At 45.0% G+C, this 16,898-nt stretch overlaps 1 protein-coding gene across 3 annotated transcripts; it reads left to right on the forward strand.

The window, feature by feature from the left end:
- Window positions 1-404: 404 nt before the first annotated feature.
- On the forward strand, window positions 405-15,125 carry LOC119163407 (uncharacterized). Of its 3 annotated transcripts, XM_075873044.1 has the most exons (4): window positions 405-636; window positions 13,547-13,662; window positions 14,146-14,208; window positions 14,817-15,125. In XM_075873044.1, the coding sequence occupies exons 3-4, from the start codon at window positions 14,160-14,162 to the stop codon at window positions 15,071-15,073; spliced, it is 306 nt and encodes a 101-aa protein (XP_075729159.1). In that variant the 5' UTR covers window positions 405-636; window positions 13,547-13,662; window positions 14,146-14,159; the 3' UTR covers window positions 15,074-15,125. The 3 variants fall into 3 exon arrangements, with proteins under 3 accessions (XP_075729159.1, XP_037271293.2, XP_075729158.1); XM_037415396.2 differs by lacking the exons at window positions 405-636; window positions 13,547-13,662; window positions 14,146-14,208 and adding exons at window positions 7,296-7,411; window positions 7,911-7,969; XM_075873043.1 differs by lacking the exons at window positions 405-636; window positions 13,547-13,662; window positions 14,146-14,208; window positions 14,817-15,125 and adding exons at window positions 7,296-7,411; window positions 7,911-7,969; window positions 8,517-8,828.
- The last annotated feature ends 1,773 nt before the right edge of the window (window positions 15,126-16,898 follow it).

The raw sequence follows: 16,898 nt of genomic DNA on the forward strand, positions 1-16,898 counted from the left end.
ACTGGGCTAGCGCGAAGCGGACCCCGGCTTGAGTACCACTTTGCCTATGGTGTTTTTTTTGTTAACTGTTTTTTTCTCATTTCTTTCTTATTTATTGCGGTACTGGTTACGGGTGGCGGCGCACAACTACTGCGCCGCACGTGACCCGTGTTCTGATCTCATGACAGCTTTCGCTGATTGATTGATATGTGGGGTTTAACGTCCCAAACCCCCCATATGATTATGAGAGACGCCGTAGTGGAGGGCTCCGGAAATTTCGACCACCTGGGGACAGCTTTCGCTGTAATATTTGATTGCCTCGTTTTTTTTTATTCTGATTCTCACCGCTGTACATGGGGGGCGTAGGCAGTCTGCTAGTGTTTAGTTCGCCGCATTGTCGGGTCAACGAGGCATCGCTCACTTTCACGCAATGGATTCATGCTTATATGTCGCTCACTGGCGCGACGCTTCAAAGCTTAGCTAGCCCAGAGAACGTATATACTGTGACCGCAGGTTTTGGCTGTCCCAGGGCCGGCCTGCCCTTGCCTTTCGTGATGGCGAACGCGGCTCGCTAAGCGAGGACACGCTGTGCTCAAAGGCTGCCCAAGTGACATTGTCAAGCCTGCTGCCTCGCTACCGTGGGTACGATTGGGCAACGTGAGTTACGCTCGAAGTTACGCTCCCAGTTTATATGTGCTGTACCTTGGCGCTTCCACAGAAATGTTGCTTAGCCGATTGCCCTTTTGTCTATTGCCACGCTTGTCTACTTCACTTCTGCTGTATTTGGTTTTCGCCTACAAAGACTGCAAGTATAATGCCGAGCACAAATAGCCCCCGGCAGTGTTTTAGAAGCTTCGGGGCTGTTTAGTATATCACTTTGTTAAGATTGCGCGCATTACGCGAACGCTCGATCGAGCTTATTCCAGAACTTTCGCATTGATCAAATGCTGGAAAGTTCGACGCGTGATGATATGAAAAAGGGCGCGCTCTAACGATGATCAGTTGATTGACGGCCGACTCTCTGTTGGCCGCTATCAGTGCCACTTTGTATCGCTCTAATCTGAATTCCCGCTTATCGCCCACAAGTTCAACCAAATCAAGTTTCATCTTGGACATCGTCTGCTGCCTTCGGGAAGATCACGACCGCGTGACAGCATGAGAGTCTCGAGCAACGCAGTATAGTTGACAGAGCACCAAAGTGAAACATTATTCCGTTTAAGGTGATAAACCATGCATTATATTTGTGTAAGTTTAACGTCCCACAATCACGACTTGATTGAGAGATGCTGTAGTGGTGGGCTCGGGAAATTTAGACCGCCTTAGTCTCTTGAACATGCAGCTTAATCTAAGCACACGGGCCTCAAACATTTTCGCCTTTCTCGAAATTGCAACCACCGCAGCCGGGATTTGATCTTGCAACTTTCAGGATAGCAGTCGAGTGCCATAACTACCAGACCACCGCGGCAAAACTAGCATCGAAATATGCTACACGCTCTTTACTCTGCCAGCGAGCGACTTATGTTTCTAATCAGTGCACCGGTAGCAACCGGTAAATCTTCCACGCGCCTTTACTTCTGACCCAGCACAATGTTCCCCGATAAGCATGTCATCCGTGATCAATGGCCTGTGACTTGTTGCGAAAGACTGTTTGCATTCCACACATACACTTACGATAAATCAGCGAGCGGCGTACGATAAGACATCTAGGCCAACTCTATCAATTTACGTGCTTGCTTAGAAATATTGCAATTCGTATGAACAAACTAACGGGAAATTTAGGCACGGGCGAGTTTCTGCATGTACTGAATGCTTCTAATGAATTATATAAAATGCGCCGTAATTCTTCCAAGATTTACCGTAAATTTTTCTCGAAATGACAGGAAAATGCATGCTTATTCACAGCGTGTGCTAAGAAAAGATGTATTCCGGCGTTATGCAGGCGCCTAAAGTATCTGACAACGCTTTGTACCTTGCGTCATTGTTCTGCACGTTGGTTCAGGGGTTACGATGCACTGCTGTAGAACCAACGTCGCGGGATCTCTTTCGGCGGCGAAGGTCTTATTTCGGTAGAGACGAAATGCTTGAGACCCGTATACTGTGGGATGACGACGCACATTCAAGAGGATGGTTGAAATTTCTGAAGCCTACGGCGTCCCTTATAATCATATCGTGGTTTTGGGACGCAAAGTCTGAGACATCATCGTTATTATTATTAACAAAAACACTAACATAAATGACAATAATAAGTAGAAAAAGAAGATGAATAAGTAATATATCTTTGGATGTCATAATCACGTTACGATCATGAAAAACGCCGGGGTGGGGGACTGCGGAATACTTTCGACCACCTGGGGTTTTCTCATGACGTGCCACTGTGTTTCACAGATCGCAAATTCTCGTATTACGTACAGACTGTAAACAGATGTATTGTGGTTGCTGTATTTATTCCGTCTAATTCGTCATTGCAATATAATAAACGTCATACATAATTCTGGCCTTCGACAACTCAGCAAGCAATAAACGAAAGGAATGCAATTTTAAGGGCTCGCTTTTCTTTGTGAGACACGACATTTATTAGAACTAAGGGTTGTGTTAGTTTTCACGAACATCCAGCAAGCTCTGGGACTGCGCTAGAAATCCGCAAGGTGCTAAATCCGGAACCCTTCCGCCGCGGTTGGCCGCTGCCCTGTGCAGCCCCAGCCTCGGTGAATAACTCTGGGCCGTCCAGCAGGCCCGCGAGGCGGCGGTCAGGCAAGGTCTTGACGTCCCCGCCACGCGGGAGACCTAAGGTCCGGTCGGCGAAAGCTCTGCCGGACTTCCAATAAAGTTCTTACCAACCGATCCAGCAAGCAGTAGTCGCGCCTTTTTCGTCTCTGCAGGAACGCTCCAACGAACGCTGCTGATATGCGCAGAGCGCATTGCATGTTGTTATAGGACCGGGGCTCGAAGGCATCCCACCACTCCCACTAGTTGTTATGACCGGGGGCCCGACAGCATACCATCTCTGCTGCCAGTCGTTGCGGCTCGGGTCCGGTGGGTCTCGTCGTGGGTAGTTGGCCGCCGCCACCGGACCCGTCTAGCCCATCTTGCAGGTAGGAAGGCGCCTTCTAGGGGGAGAGGTATTTACAGATGTTTATTTACATCATTTACAAGCGAGCGTTTCTCGCCACAAGACAAACATCAGGACGAAGATGTCCTACATCGAGACGATCTCGTCGAAAGCTCTACATCGAGAAGACATCAGCATGAAAAGCACTGTCTCGAACTGCACTGCAGCGAAAAGGCACACGAAGCAGCCCGCGATGGCCGATTTTAAACAGTCCTGTTTCCCCAGATTCTCGGAAGAGGGAAAGGGCACCAAATTACACTGTCCAATCGCAAGACATTCACCACATTCGACGGGGCCACCCGCACTCGCCCATGTCAGTGTCCTTGGCTTGGGGAGGAGTCGGCACACTCATACTGTGGCTTGGAAGTGTGGCAGCTTGGGCTAGTTGGTATGGCATGACGATAGTTCTAGCGCGAGAACTCTGTGTCGTCGTTTTGTTCTCGCGCTATAACTATCGTCATACTGTGGAACCACGGTGTCCCCTTGCTGGCGTGGCAAGGTCGCTGGGGTGATCGGTCCAGCGCTCAAAACAGCATACATCAAAAAGGCCGCCGCAAACAACATCAAATAGGGTCCGAACTGCTCGCTCGATCAATTAGCGGGGCGATTCGCGACCGCCGTGGCTGTCTCTTCGAAGGCAGCTGCTGCACTCGTCGTCGCCTCCCGACGGCACGGCGCCTCGCTTGGACAACACACGGCGGACGTTGTCTGCCAGCAGTTCGGCTACTTGTTTGAGGACCAAAAGAACGCCGTTCCTCCGTAAGCTCAGGCGCCGTACTTAACAATGTGCACTTAGTTTCGATAAATCTGATCTTTGCGCTGTAGCGTGAGCACTAGAAAGCCTGACCTTTCTAGGTAATTTGAAATGTCAGTGTAATAGATACGCCTTGTGTGAGCTGACAACACTAGCGCCGCCAGTTTTTTTTTTTTTTTCTGGGAGGGATTTCGAGTACTTCGTACTCGAAATCGTTAAACATTTTTTCTAAACACATGCCATATTTTGGATGCTACAATAATCAGCCCTCAAGGATTAATTTACAGTGCTACTGCACGTTGTGGGTGGGGCCCGGGACGGCTTTTTGCTCTCCCATAGTAGAGTACCAGGTACTCTAAATCGTTAACAACTTTTACCAAACGCACATGTCATATTTTGTGTATGTTCGTGCTTGTACGGGTGCGTCTACATGTGTGTGAGAAAAATTGTCGAAAAATTCGTGGGTGTTTTTTTTTATCTACGTATATTAGAATATGGCTACAGTCGCCACACTTTAAACCGTTACCTAACAATGAGAGTCACACCTAATGACCCTTATTTCGTTTAAAGTATTATTCAACTAAATAAATTATTGTGTGCAAGCGAATGAATGTGAAGCACGACATACAATTCACTCAACGTGTTTGAAATGTAACAGTAAAGAGATAATTAATAAACAGTGGGTTTCAAAAAGTATTCAGCTCTCCGTGGATTGCATGTGTATGCTTAAGTACTGTCTGGGTCAAAGACATTAATCTACTCCAAAGCGATATCTCTTAATGTAAGCACTATCTTACTTTGTATCAATGTACCTGTCCCTGTTATAAGAAACACCATTTTTACTAATATACCACGTTGAATAGGATCAGAAACGTTCGACTTGATCCCTAGTATAAACATCCGGCATATTTACCGAACATCATAAAGCTGCCTTTGAGGTTCCCGGAGACAGAACCAAGACCACCGTCTTAATCGCCGACTAGATTGACACAGGTGATACTAGTCATTCCCATTTTCAGTATTTTGCAATGGCTGAGTAGCACGAAACGCTTTTGTGGACATCATGCCTAGGAAAATCGCTTTGTGTATGCAGAAAAAAAAATTGCTCTGTAGGTAGTGTACATATAACATCAATGTTATGTAACTCGTTTGTGTAATTTTATTTATTTATTTATTTATTTATTTATTTATTTATTTATTTATTTATTTCAACATACTGCTGCCTTGAAGGGCTATCGCAGAAGTAGAGGCAGAAATCGGGGGACCCTTAAGCTTCGCCCTTCACAGGTGAACGTGATGGCGATATCCTGTCCATATATAGTGCCTTCTGTGTGTGGGCAACATGCATGCTTTAAACCATGAGCAATTATTTGCGTGAAATTTATGCGAACTTTCTATCCGCCCACTACGTGGCGTCAAAGAAATGGGCGCAGTAACGTGTAAGCGTTTGTCGGTGGCCGACTTTAACCATGAAATCAATATGATAATCACATGTTCTGACGCCAGATGGCAATGTACGCTTCTGCTACGCATTATTACATCGATAATACACGAAGCGTGTGGTTGTAAATCACGAAAGTTACTCTCACTGTATTTCCAAGCAGAGCTGTGTGGCAGAACCGCGCTACGACCCGCGGTCGATGCTCACTCGCTCCCGCAAATTTTATTATTTATTTTATTTGCATCTTTCTCGATTGTTCGGTGACGCACAAGATGATTTTTCGCTTACAAGGAACGGCACCGACGCCTACGCCGGAATTTCAGCGAAACGCGCTCTTTAACGGTATCGTGATAAAGTACAAAAATGATAACACAAATTGTAAACAAAACAACACTGAGTCCAATGGATGTACAAAATCAATTGATCAAGTGGTAAAGATTTAACATAACCGGGTCAAGTATTCCGTATGCCAATAGTGCGGACAAAATAACTTTATTTATAGGCATATATACGGGGAAAGGAGACATGTTCAGGTCACGATAAGTTGTGGCGGGCGTTCGTGTAGAAAAGTGATGTTGCTGAGTGAAAAACAAATCGTGATCAGTGATCGGAAGCGTAACGAAAGATCAAATATTCAACGTGACAACGAGAAGGGAGTAAGCTGAAGGCTATGAAGATAAGAACTAGGTGAAAAATACTTGTCGTTGCTACGATAAATAAAGCATACTACTTTCTTCTTGACCGATTCTATTCTTTAAGTGTCGGATATTCTTTATGTCTTGCATCACAGAGGTGCTAGCCTTGCTTGCAGCGAGAATGTAAAATTTAAAAGCTACGAAAAGCTACCTACCTATTAGTTTCGTAAACGGAAAAAAATCTTTCCAGACCTCTGTATCGGATTCTACAAAAACGTTGGCTGGCTGAGTTTATACATCAAGTGGCCGCATTGGTTGCGTAACTTCAGAGATTTATTTTTGCTCGAGTTTCTACAGGGCATAATACCAAATTCTTCCCCACAGATTATTCGATACGTAGGCCTACGTCATCGTGGCTCTCCTACCTACCTACCTACCTACCTACCTACCTACCTACCTACCTACCTACCTACCTACCTACCTACCTACCTACCTACCTACCTACCTACCTACCTACCTACCTACCTACCTACCTACCTACCTACCTACCTACATACATACATACATACATACATACATACATACATACATACATACATACATACATACATACATACATACATACATACATACATACCTATCTACCTACGTACCTACGTACCTACCTACCTACTTCCCTCAAGGCGGCAACTGCCCATGGCGCACTGGACTGAGGTCAGCCAGCACTGCTAATTGGACTCGTGGAACAAGCTGGCTCCGCAACACAAACACCCTTTTGTGTATAAATATTTTTTTCCTACAAAATCTGAACGCCTACGTAAAAAGGCAGCATTGCGTCAAGAGAAACAAAAAGAAAGAGGGAAGAAACAAAATAAATATTGAAAGGAAGAAAGAAAAGGGGATATAGAACGTAATAAAAACGACATAAAGAAATAAAGATGGAAGCAAATAAAAAGGAAGCAAAAACAGGTAGCTTGAAAAAAAAAGAGCGATATGAAGAAATAAAGAGAGAAAGAAAGAAAGAAGGAAAGAAAGAAAGAAAGAAAGAAAGAAAGAAAGAAAGAAAGAAAGAAAGAAAGAAAGAAAGAAAGAAAGAAAGAAAGAAAGAAAGAAAGAAAGAAAGAAAGAAAGAAAGAAAGAAAGGAAACTAAGCAGTATGTCCGGCCAGCGCCTCCTCTGCTGGTCCGGCACGTCCACGTCATGCCTCACCGCCTCACTTAACCCAATTTAGCCCAATATATAGGTCGGGAGGGCGCGTTATTTTGCGTATCAATGAACTTCTTATGCTTCAGAAGAATGCATATTCACCGGCTATTGTTTAACGGTATCTTTTGCTGAATCCCATAAAAGGGTCAAAAACCGTCCATTCGCTCGCAGCTATAAAAATCCCGACCATTTCCTGTACTTCATTAAATCAGCCGCCGAGTTCTCAAGGTGAAGACAAAACCAACCCGATCGTTTTCGTCGTCATTTACCTTGTGACATACCCTTAGGTGAGCAAAATCTTTTCTGTCTATATTGTTACCTTGAGAGTAAGTAACATTGAAATGCCAGTGTAGGCAACAAGCCGGGAAAATCGCTTCATGCACTGACGAAAAAAAAAAAAAAATCAGCTGTTAAGCTCATTACAGTTGCTGTGTTATTGGCGCACACGTTCTAAACACTGTCATTCAAACCAATATTCGAATGTCATGTCGTTCTTGTCTTACGGAGTTGCTGCATTGCTTACATTAAGACCATCGAATGTAAAGCAAGGCTAGAAAAAGTGCAAAACATTTATGAATTAGAGATTTTGGTGTGGTTCATCGCGAAAAAACAGTTTTTACTAATCTAGAAAATAAACAATTAAAGAAACGGTGACCGATAAGTCTTTTTAGATGAATCACCAGACTAATTGAGTATGAACTACTGATTCCAAGAAAAAAAAACATCGGATAGTGTGACACACATCCTTTTCTTTTCACATGATTGACATGACATTCTTCATCACAGATAATTCGCCATGAAGTCCTGCGCCATCTTGGCTCTCCTCATTCTGGGGCATTTGTGTGGTAAGTAAAAACATTGATCTTGGCTCATATTCGTCTTCATTAGACTTATTAACGTCTTTGTTGCCCTTCATTTGATTGGCTGTTCTATATCCGCTGCAGGTTTCGACTTTTGCCTTTGTTTCCGCATAGCTTATTAAATGCATGCGCTAGTGTTAGATAAGCCCAAGTAGTAAGATAATATTTGGCGTCAAACTGAGTGGCTTATAATTCGATGCTTATAAAATTGTCGTATAAGTCCGGATAACTTTTTACTGCCACCTATTTCATCTCAGAAGTACCATTTTGTTGGTTATCTGCACTGATAATTAATCAGACTACCTAGCTCGAGCAAAGTACAGTGCGCTATTTTACGCCAGAATTTTCTGTAGCCGTGCATTAATTTTATTGATACAACGTCGTTATTCAGGCATAAAACGCGTGTCTGTAACAATAGCAGTTCAGACATGCTATTTATTTATGCAATACTACTTGACCACCTTCCACGCATTGATTTGAATGCAAGCCTAATTCATGCATTTTTCATTCTTTCTTTCACTTCGCGGAACAGAAATTCAAGCAGCCACGCTGAGCAAGCCAGCAATGAGCACGGACGATGCCAAGAAACTCCTCATCGAGAAACTTTCGCATTCCATCATGGAACACCGTGAAGAACTTATTCAGGCTCTTCAGGGAATCAACAGCACAGGCGACGGAACCGACGAGCAGATCCTTCCAGTCCTACTTGTGCCCTTAATTACGGCCATTGCCGGAGGCGTTGTATCCGGAGCTGTTGGAGCCGGTGTGGCCGTAGCAGTTCAGAAAGGCTGAATCTATCTTCTATGGCATTATTTTCAGAACAATAAATTATTATACAACTACAGTCTATAGAAGTGACCTACATAAATTACTACGAACCAAACTGTCACTTGCATACATAAAACGTTTTGCCACAGTCAATCATTTGTGATTTACAATGGGAAGCAAGGTTGACACCCAAAAGGATGCTCTCACTTTATCAACCAGACAAACAAGTACAAAAAAATGTTTCCCTGTTTGAAATTTAGAGTACGCGGATTTCACTGGACAGTGGTAGCATATGCTGCGAAGCATTTTATCGCACCGCACGGTGGCACATTCATTAGGGCTGCTGACACGAATGTTGCGGGGTCCAATCCGGCCACAGTGGTCTTATTTTGAAGGGGGCTATATAGGGGCCCTTGTACTTAAACTTAGGTGCACGTGAAAGAACCCCAGGCGGACAAAATTTTCCACAGTCCTCCTCTACGATGCGCCTCGTAATCAACATGTGGTTTTTGGCCAGTAAAACCCCAGCGATTATTATCATTAACGCTCTACGCCAGACCTATAGCCGGCAGCAGTTTTTTTTTATGAACTCCCAATATAAGTGCCGCAGTATTTTATATGATGTTTAGCAAATGGTGGCTCTTTTATACATCGCCAGGTACACATTGTAACAAATAATATTAGAAAAAGTGGCATTCATGGTAAAATATTTCGTAAAGTTGCATGTAGATACAGTTTGAATAATTCCACGTAGCGACACTGAAGGCGACACAAAATGATTTCCAGGCGCACAACAATGGAGTTCAAACAAATTTCAGTCAAATGGACACCGATTTTTCAACAAATGAGCCTACATGTAAAAACCGTCACACAACAAAAATAAAAATTGGCATGACCTTCCGATACGGGGACACAGAATAAATTTACACATGTACAAAGGTACGCTTAATGCAATATGGTCAAATTACATACACATTCAAGAGCGGTCGCTATATTAAATGGTTTACTCAATAATTTACGACAATATTGATCGCTTTGAGAAACTTGTTAAATGCAATTATATGTGTGTTTGATAATGTATTATTTGTGTACGCGGTACCTAGCCGGTGGTAATGTTACCATTGCGGTTTGAAAATCCGGTGACTCACTGAACTTTGCTGCACCAGCGTCACCTCCTCTCCCTTTGGGCCCTGAGTGATGCCCTGTGGGGGCAGTGCTTAATTTCCAATGTTCTGCCTTTCAAATCCAACTTCTCTCGCTCGGTTGGAAATGACGTCATGAATGAATGAATGAATGAATGAATGAATGTAAACAACTTGTAATAGGTCCAGCAGGACGCAACCAATTCGTGTTCCCGACTTAGCCGCCTAGTAGGGGCAAATAGGCTCAGCTTATCCGCAACATTTCAGTCGCAAGCGTGCGATTGATTATTTATCGTTGTTTTTGTTCGTAGTATAGAAGGCACACCAATAAAATAGGTCGTGGCCAAATCTACGTGGCCACAAACGCACTTTGGACTCTCCTTAGGAGAAACGTTGTGCAAAAAGTTGGCCCCGTATCTACATGTAGTCTGCAAATGTCGTCGAAAGACGATAGTCTTGCGTGTGGAGAGATCGAGTGAACAAAACATTTGTTTGATGTTCTTGGCAAGAAAATCGGCGAATGGTATTCCGGAGGCGCCCCCGCTAGAGTGCCTCGAACGTGCAGCGGAGGCGAACGAGTGCATCAAGTCACGTCACACGTGATACGTGAGCGCCATCTGGCAGTCTCTTTTGGAAAACAAAGCACGTGGCCGTGCGCGCCCGTCTCAGATGTGATAAGGTGTAGAACGCGAGGCGACGGGTAGGTGCCACCACCATCTCGTTTTAGCAAAGCGTTGGAAACACTCCCCGTTCCGTGCAAGCGTTGCATGGTAAGCGCAGCGTGATAAGCGCTAAGGTCCTTAAAATTACTTATGTATGCGTTTTCTAGTAACAGATGCATATTCAGAATACATACGTGTTGTTATTGTGCCGCAGACATGCGCAATATTTGTTTTTCATTGACAATTGCACAAGCATGAACGCTCGAACTTGAGCAACATAGGTGGTCGCTGCAGATGGGGTCGGCCGTTCCAAGTACCCGATGCCAGTAAGAGTGGACAAACAGACATATGTACAGACAGAGAGACGGACAGACCAAAATTTTTGCGTCGAAGGTCCCCAAGAAAGACTATCGTCTTTAAAAGTTATTTGTGTACGCGGTACCAGCCGGTGGCAATGTTACCATTATGATTTCAAAATCCGGCGACTCCCCCCGCCCTGGTGGTCTAGTGGCTAAGGTACTCGGCTGCTGACCCGCAGGTCACGAGATCGAACCCCTGCTGTGGCGGCTGCATTTCCGATGGAGGCGGAAATGTTGTAGGCCCGTGTGCTCAGATTTGGGTGCAAGTTAAAGAACCCCAGGTGGTGGAAATTTTCGGAGCCCTCTACTACGGCGTCTCTCAATCATATGGTAGTTTTGGGACGTTAAAACACACAAATCAATCAAATCCGGCGACTCACTGAACTTTTCTGCACCAGAGTCACCTCCTCTCCCTTTGGGCCCTGAGTGATGCCCTGTATAGGGGCAGTGCTAACTTTTCAATGCTCTGCCTTTCAAAGCCAACTGCTCTCACTTGGTTGGAAATGACGTCATGAATGTGAATGAATTCATGAATGAAAACAACTTGTCCATCAGGACGCAACAAATTCGTGTTCCCATCTTAGCCGCCTAGTCGGGGCAAATAGGCTCAGCTTATCCGCAACCGCATGGGCCCGCCGGCTGACCTGAGGTAGTTGTGGACCGCTTTCCCTGTCTACTTTTTCTGTGGCCTTCAAGTTCCTCATTGTGGGCTCGTAAAAGTCGACATCGAAGCCTCCTTCAAAGTCACAGCCCAACTACCACTCTCATCGTGCTGAGGTTGTCGAAAGCGCAAACACTGCTTTGAGCCCGCCTACACTCTTCAAGCCTATCTTGTGGAAGCACCGCATCTTTGGAATGAATGTTGCCGGCTACGCATAGGCACCTAACTGAGCCACTAAATGACGCCGGTTTCCAAGCGGAGTATTTTGTCTATCTACCTCTCTGACCAAGTAAATAATTCTACTATATGCACCTCACATCCGGAGTGAATGATGTGTGATGGTGCGAAAGACACTTGTAACTGGTAATGTCCATCGGTTTACATCAGCATTAGATAACGTATTTGGGTCAATCTTATCAGTTTTTCTGTTCGCTTCAATGCAAGCATTCTTCAAAATCAGCAACCATCTTGCGGCGCTCGTGTTCGTTTTGTGGTTCCCACGTGCATCCCACCAAATGGTACCATTGTGAAACTCCACGCGCAATAACAGATTACAAAGACGCGTCGGCGCAATCGCTGCCTTCTGTTAGGAATTCGGGTTTGTTGCGATGGTAGCGGTGGCGAAGAGCGGCGAGCAGTCGAACGGACTTCGCTGAAGCCTTCGCCCGGAGGCGAAATATGGAGGGAATCGGTTTGGAAAACAGCAACAAGAAGGAGCAGGTTGTCGTTTGTAAAGCAGAACGAATGACCCTCGCCTTACTTTTTTTTTCTCTTTTCCAATCTTTCCCTCCCTATATCTTTTATTCCCCATACCCCATTCCTGTGCTGACCTGTTAAGGTGTCCTTGTAAGGAGAGACAGTTACGGGTCGGCACTTTTCTTTTCTTTTCTTCTGTTATAACCACTTATATATACAGAGCCGGCCAGCACGACGATGTCGGCTGGGCCGAATCCCTCTAAACATGGGACCGGCACGGCCTTAATTAACGTTTTGAACTCTTCAGCGAGACCAGTTCCCCGGTGTCTGGCGGAGAAGGTGGAGCTTTCCCGGAACGGCACGGTGGCTCGGCGCCGTCTGCGTAGAAGGTGGCGCTGGGAGGGGGGGGGGGGGGAGACAGTTTGCCGGAACAGCGCTTGATCTCGTGAGAAGAAACGCTCCCGAACGAAGACCATGTCTGTGGCACAACACTTCAGAGAGCATCGATAACGAGCTCGAGCTGCCGGGTTGGCAAGTCCCGCACGTATGAGCGTGCGACTGATGATAAAAACTATGACCGAATGGTAAAAATGTAGATGGTTCCCAAGAGGCCGTATATCTATGCAGCAGTATATCCATAAAATGCACCAAACAGAAGGTCCCGCACAGTGGCCATGGTGCTTTGAGAAACTCACACTGATCCACACTAACATAAACCTTCCGTGTTATACCCCCCCTCCCTTTTCTTTGACTAAGACAGCGTGGAACAGCGCCAGAAGTTTCCTCCATCGTTAGCCTTGATCATACGATGTTCTTGACGACCGGGCACGCAGGGCGGCGATCGCCTATGGCGCCTTGAACGGAAGGCAGCCAGCACTGCTAGATGGGACTTGCGGGTGAAGCTGGTCCCGCACCACAAACATCTTTCTGTAAAAAAATCATTTTCTTTCCTGTAAAATCTGAACACCTGCGTCCAGATGGGAAATCTTGTTATGAGAAGGAAAAAAAAGAGGGGAAGAAAGGAAAGAGGGGAAGAAAGGAAAGAGGGAAGTAAATAAATAAAGGAGTGATTGAAAGAAGGAAAGAAAAGCAGCATGTCCTGCACGTCCACGCTATCTCCTGCTTGCCCCCATTTACCCGGTAGGTCGGGAGGGCACCTGAGATTTCGTATCATTGAACTTCTCACAATTAGAATGCATGCTCACCGGCTATTGTTTAAAGTTATCTTTTGCTGAATTGCAAAAAACAGCAAAAAAACTTCCATTTGCTCGCAGCTATAAAAATCCAGCCCATTCCCTGTACTTCATCAAAGCAGCTGTCGAGTTCTCAGGGTGAAGATCAAATCAAGCCGACGATTTTCGTCACCGATTTCCTTACGGCATACCTTTAGGTAAGCAAAGTTTTTTCTGTCTATATTGTTACCTTGCAACTAAGTCACACTTAAATGCTAATATAGAGACCTAGTCGGAATAATTGCTTTACGCTCTGACCAAAAAAAAAGTTTAGTGGTTAATATCAATGCTGTCGCTGTGTTGGTGGCATGCACGTTGTAAACACTGCCATTCAAATCAATAGTCGAATGTCATGTCGTTCTTGTTTTATGAAATTGCTCCATTGCTTACAATAGGACCATCGAATGTATAGCAAGGCTAGAGCGAAAAGCTTTTATGAATGAGAGATTTTGGTGCGGTACATCGCGAAACACAATGTATATTCTAATCTAGAAAAATACCTAAAGAAGGTGGGACCGATAAGTCTTTCTACGTGAATCACCAGACTGATTGAGCATGATTTACTGATTGCAAGAAAAAAAAACGTTGAAACGTGTGGCACATTTTTTTTCACCTGATTGCCATGACGTCCTTCATCACAGATCGTTAATTCGCCATGAAGTCCTACGTCATCTTGGCTCTCCTCATCCTGGGGCATTTGTGCCGTAAGTACAATAATTGATTTTGGCTCATCTTCGTTAGACATACCAACGTTTTTAGATACTGCCAATATCTAAAAACGTTGGACATATTAACGTCTTTGCTGCCTTTCACTTGATTTTCTGTTCTAAATCCGCGGCAGGTTTCGTAATTTGCCTTTGTTTCTGTATAGCTTATTAAAGCCATGCGGCAGTGTGAGGTAAGCCCAAGTGGTAAGACAATAATTGGCGTCAAATTGAGTGGCTTATAATTCGATGCTCATAAAATTGTAATATAGGTCCGGATAACGTTTGTACAGCCGTCTATTTCATTTCAGAAGTTTCGTTTTGTAGAAGCGCATCGTTTTCTTTGTTGGTCCTCTGCACTGATAATTAATCAGACTATCTAGCTCGAGCAAAGTACAGTGCGCTATTTTACGCCAGAATTTTGTATAGCCATGCATTAATTTTCTTGATACAACGTCGTTATTGAGGCATAAAACGCGTGTCTGTAACAATAGCCGTTCTGACATGCAATTTATTTATGAAATACTATTTGACCACCTTCCACGCATTGATTTGAATGCAAGCCTAATTCATGCGTTTTTCATTCTTTCTCTCACTTCGCGGAACAGAAATTCAAGCAGCCACGTTGAGCAAGCCAGCAATGAGCACGGACGATGCCAAGAAACTCCTCATCGAGAAACTTTCCCATTCCAATATGGAACACCGTGAAGAACTTATTCAGGCTCTTCAGGGAATCAACAGCACAGGCGACGGAACCGACGAGCAGATCCCTGGTGTCCTGCTGCCCTTACTTGTGGCCATTGCCGGAGGCGTTGTATCCGGAGCTGTTGAAGCTGGTGTAGCGGTAGCAGTTTCGAAAGGCTGAATCTATCTTCCATGGCATTATTTTCAGAACAATAAATTATTATACAACTACAGTCTATAGAAGTGACCTGCATAAATTACTATGAACCAAACTGTCACTTGCATACACAAAACGTTTTGCCACAGTCAATCATTTGTGATTTACAATGGGAAGCGAGGTTGACACCCAAAAGGATGCTTTCACTTTATCAACCAGACAAACAAGTACAAAAAAGTGTTTCCCTGTTTGAAATTTCGAGTATGCGGATTTCACTGGACAGTGGTAGCATATGCTGTGAAGCATTTTATCGCACCGCATGGTGGCACATTCATTAGGGCTGCTGACACGAATGTTGCGGGGTCCAAACCGGCCACAGTGGTCTTATTTTGAAGGGGGCTAAATAGGGGCCCTTGTACTTAAACTTAGGTGCACGTGAAAGAACCCCAGGCAGACAAAATTGTCCGCAGTCCTCCTCTACGATGCGCTTTGTAATCAAAATGTGTTTCTTGGCCAGTGAAACCCCAGCGATTATTATCATTAAAGAGCAAACCTCATAAGTGCGAAAATGCGCGCGACAGCGACGAGCGATGCGACGAAACAGGGCATTCGCACGACGTTTCGCGTGCTCGTTTTCGCGCGATCGCTTGGTTCTCCAGATTTGGAAACCGTCACTCATCGCCCGGAAGTGCTGGACTCAAGCAGCCACTAGAGAAATACCGGAAAAGACAAAGACTACGTAGGTGCACGTGACCCTGCCTGAGTCACGTATGTGCAACAAGAAATAACGCAAAGTGTACGGATGTGCATATAAAAAAAGTGCTGCAAGGAATTCATAAACACTTTCCGTTCCATTACACAATAATATATTTTATTTTTATATTGCATACCGTTCACTACGCGGTTTTCTTGGTGCGAGTAGACGGCCTCATGCCAGCAACAGTGGAGTTCGCTCGCCGAAGCCGTCGCGTGAATGAGGTTTGCCTGCGCTAGCGACTGATCGCGCGAAGACGATCTACGTCGCATCGCTCGTCGCTGTCGCGTGAATTTTCGCGCTTATGAAGTTTGGCCCTAACGCTCTACGCAAGTCCTATAGCCGGCAGTAGTTTTTTTTTTACGAACTCCCAATAAAAGTGTCGCAGTATTTTATATGATGTTTAGCAAATGGTGGCTCTCTTATGTATCGCCAGGTACACCTTGTAACAAATAATATTAGAAAAAGTGGCATTCGTGGTGAAATATTTCGTAAAGTTGCATGTAGATACAGTTTGAATAATTCAGTGAAGCCAAAACACAGAAAGAAAGATAATGAATTCAATTCACATAGCGACACTGAAGATGACAAAAAAAATTGCCCGCAGCTTCCCTCGGGGGAACACTGAGGAGGATGCGGACCATATAATTGGTTAACGGGGTGTTAAAGTGCGACTTACTTGGGTCGATGGCTAAATTGGTTAACGTGGTTGTGAAATGGGGTGTTAAATTGCGACTTACTTGGGTCGATGGCTAAATTGGTTAACGTGGTTGTAGGAGGGGGTGTTAAATGAGTGAACACGTACACACGTATGCGAAAGGGCGGCGCTGGTCGAAGGGACGTCGATCATTGTGTTTGTGGATTCGTTGGAATTCATTTCACCGCGACCTTGGACGTCGACGCGCCGTACAAACCAACCGACGAGCGGCAACTGAGCGAGCGAGCGCCGACCTTGAGTATATATACAGCACGACGGCGCATGCACTGTCAGCTGTTGAATGTTCTCGAAGCGCGACGCCACATGCGCGTCCACTGGAGAATCAGGAGAATTGTAGATGTCGAACGCGGTGTGTAGAGGAGGAAGGGTGCACAGAT

This window comes from Rhipicephalus microplus, chromosome 9, assembly GCF_043290135.1.
Source record: "Rhipicephalus microplus isolate Deutch F79 chromosome 9, USDA_Rmic, whole genome shotgun sequence".
In the NCBI taxonomy this organism is placed as follows: domain Eukaryota; kingdom Metazoa; phylum Arthropoda; class Arachnida; order Ixodida; family Ixodidae; genus Rhipicephalus; species Rhipicephalus microplus.

Bases quoted from the DNA above. Each gene is read 5' to 3' on its own strand.
- LOC119163407 (XM_075873043.1), top strand. From the start codon at position 7,921: ATGAAGTCCTGCGCCATCTTGGCTCTCCTCATTCTGGGGCATTTGTGT. The intron at 7,970-8,516 runs GTAAGTAAAAAC...TTCGCGGAACAG, and splicing joins CATTCTGGGGCATTTGTGTG to AAATTCAAGCAGCCACGCTG.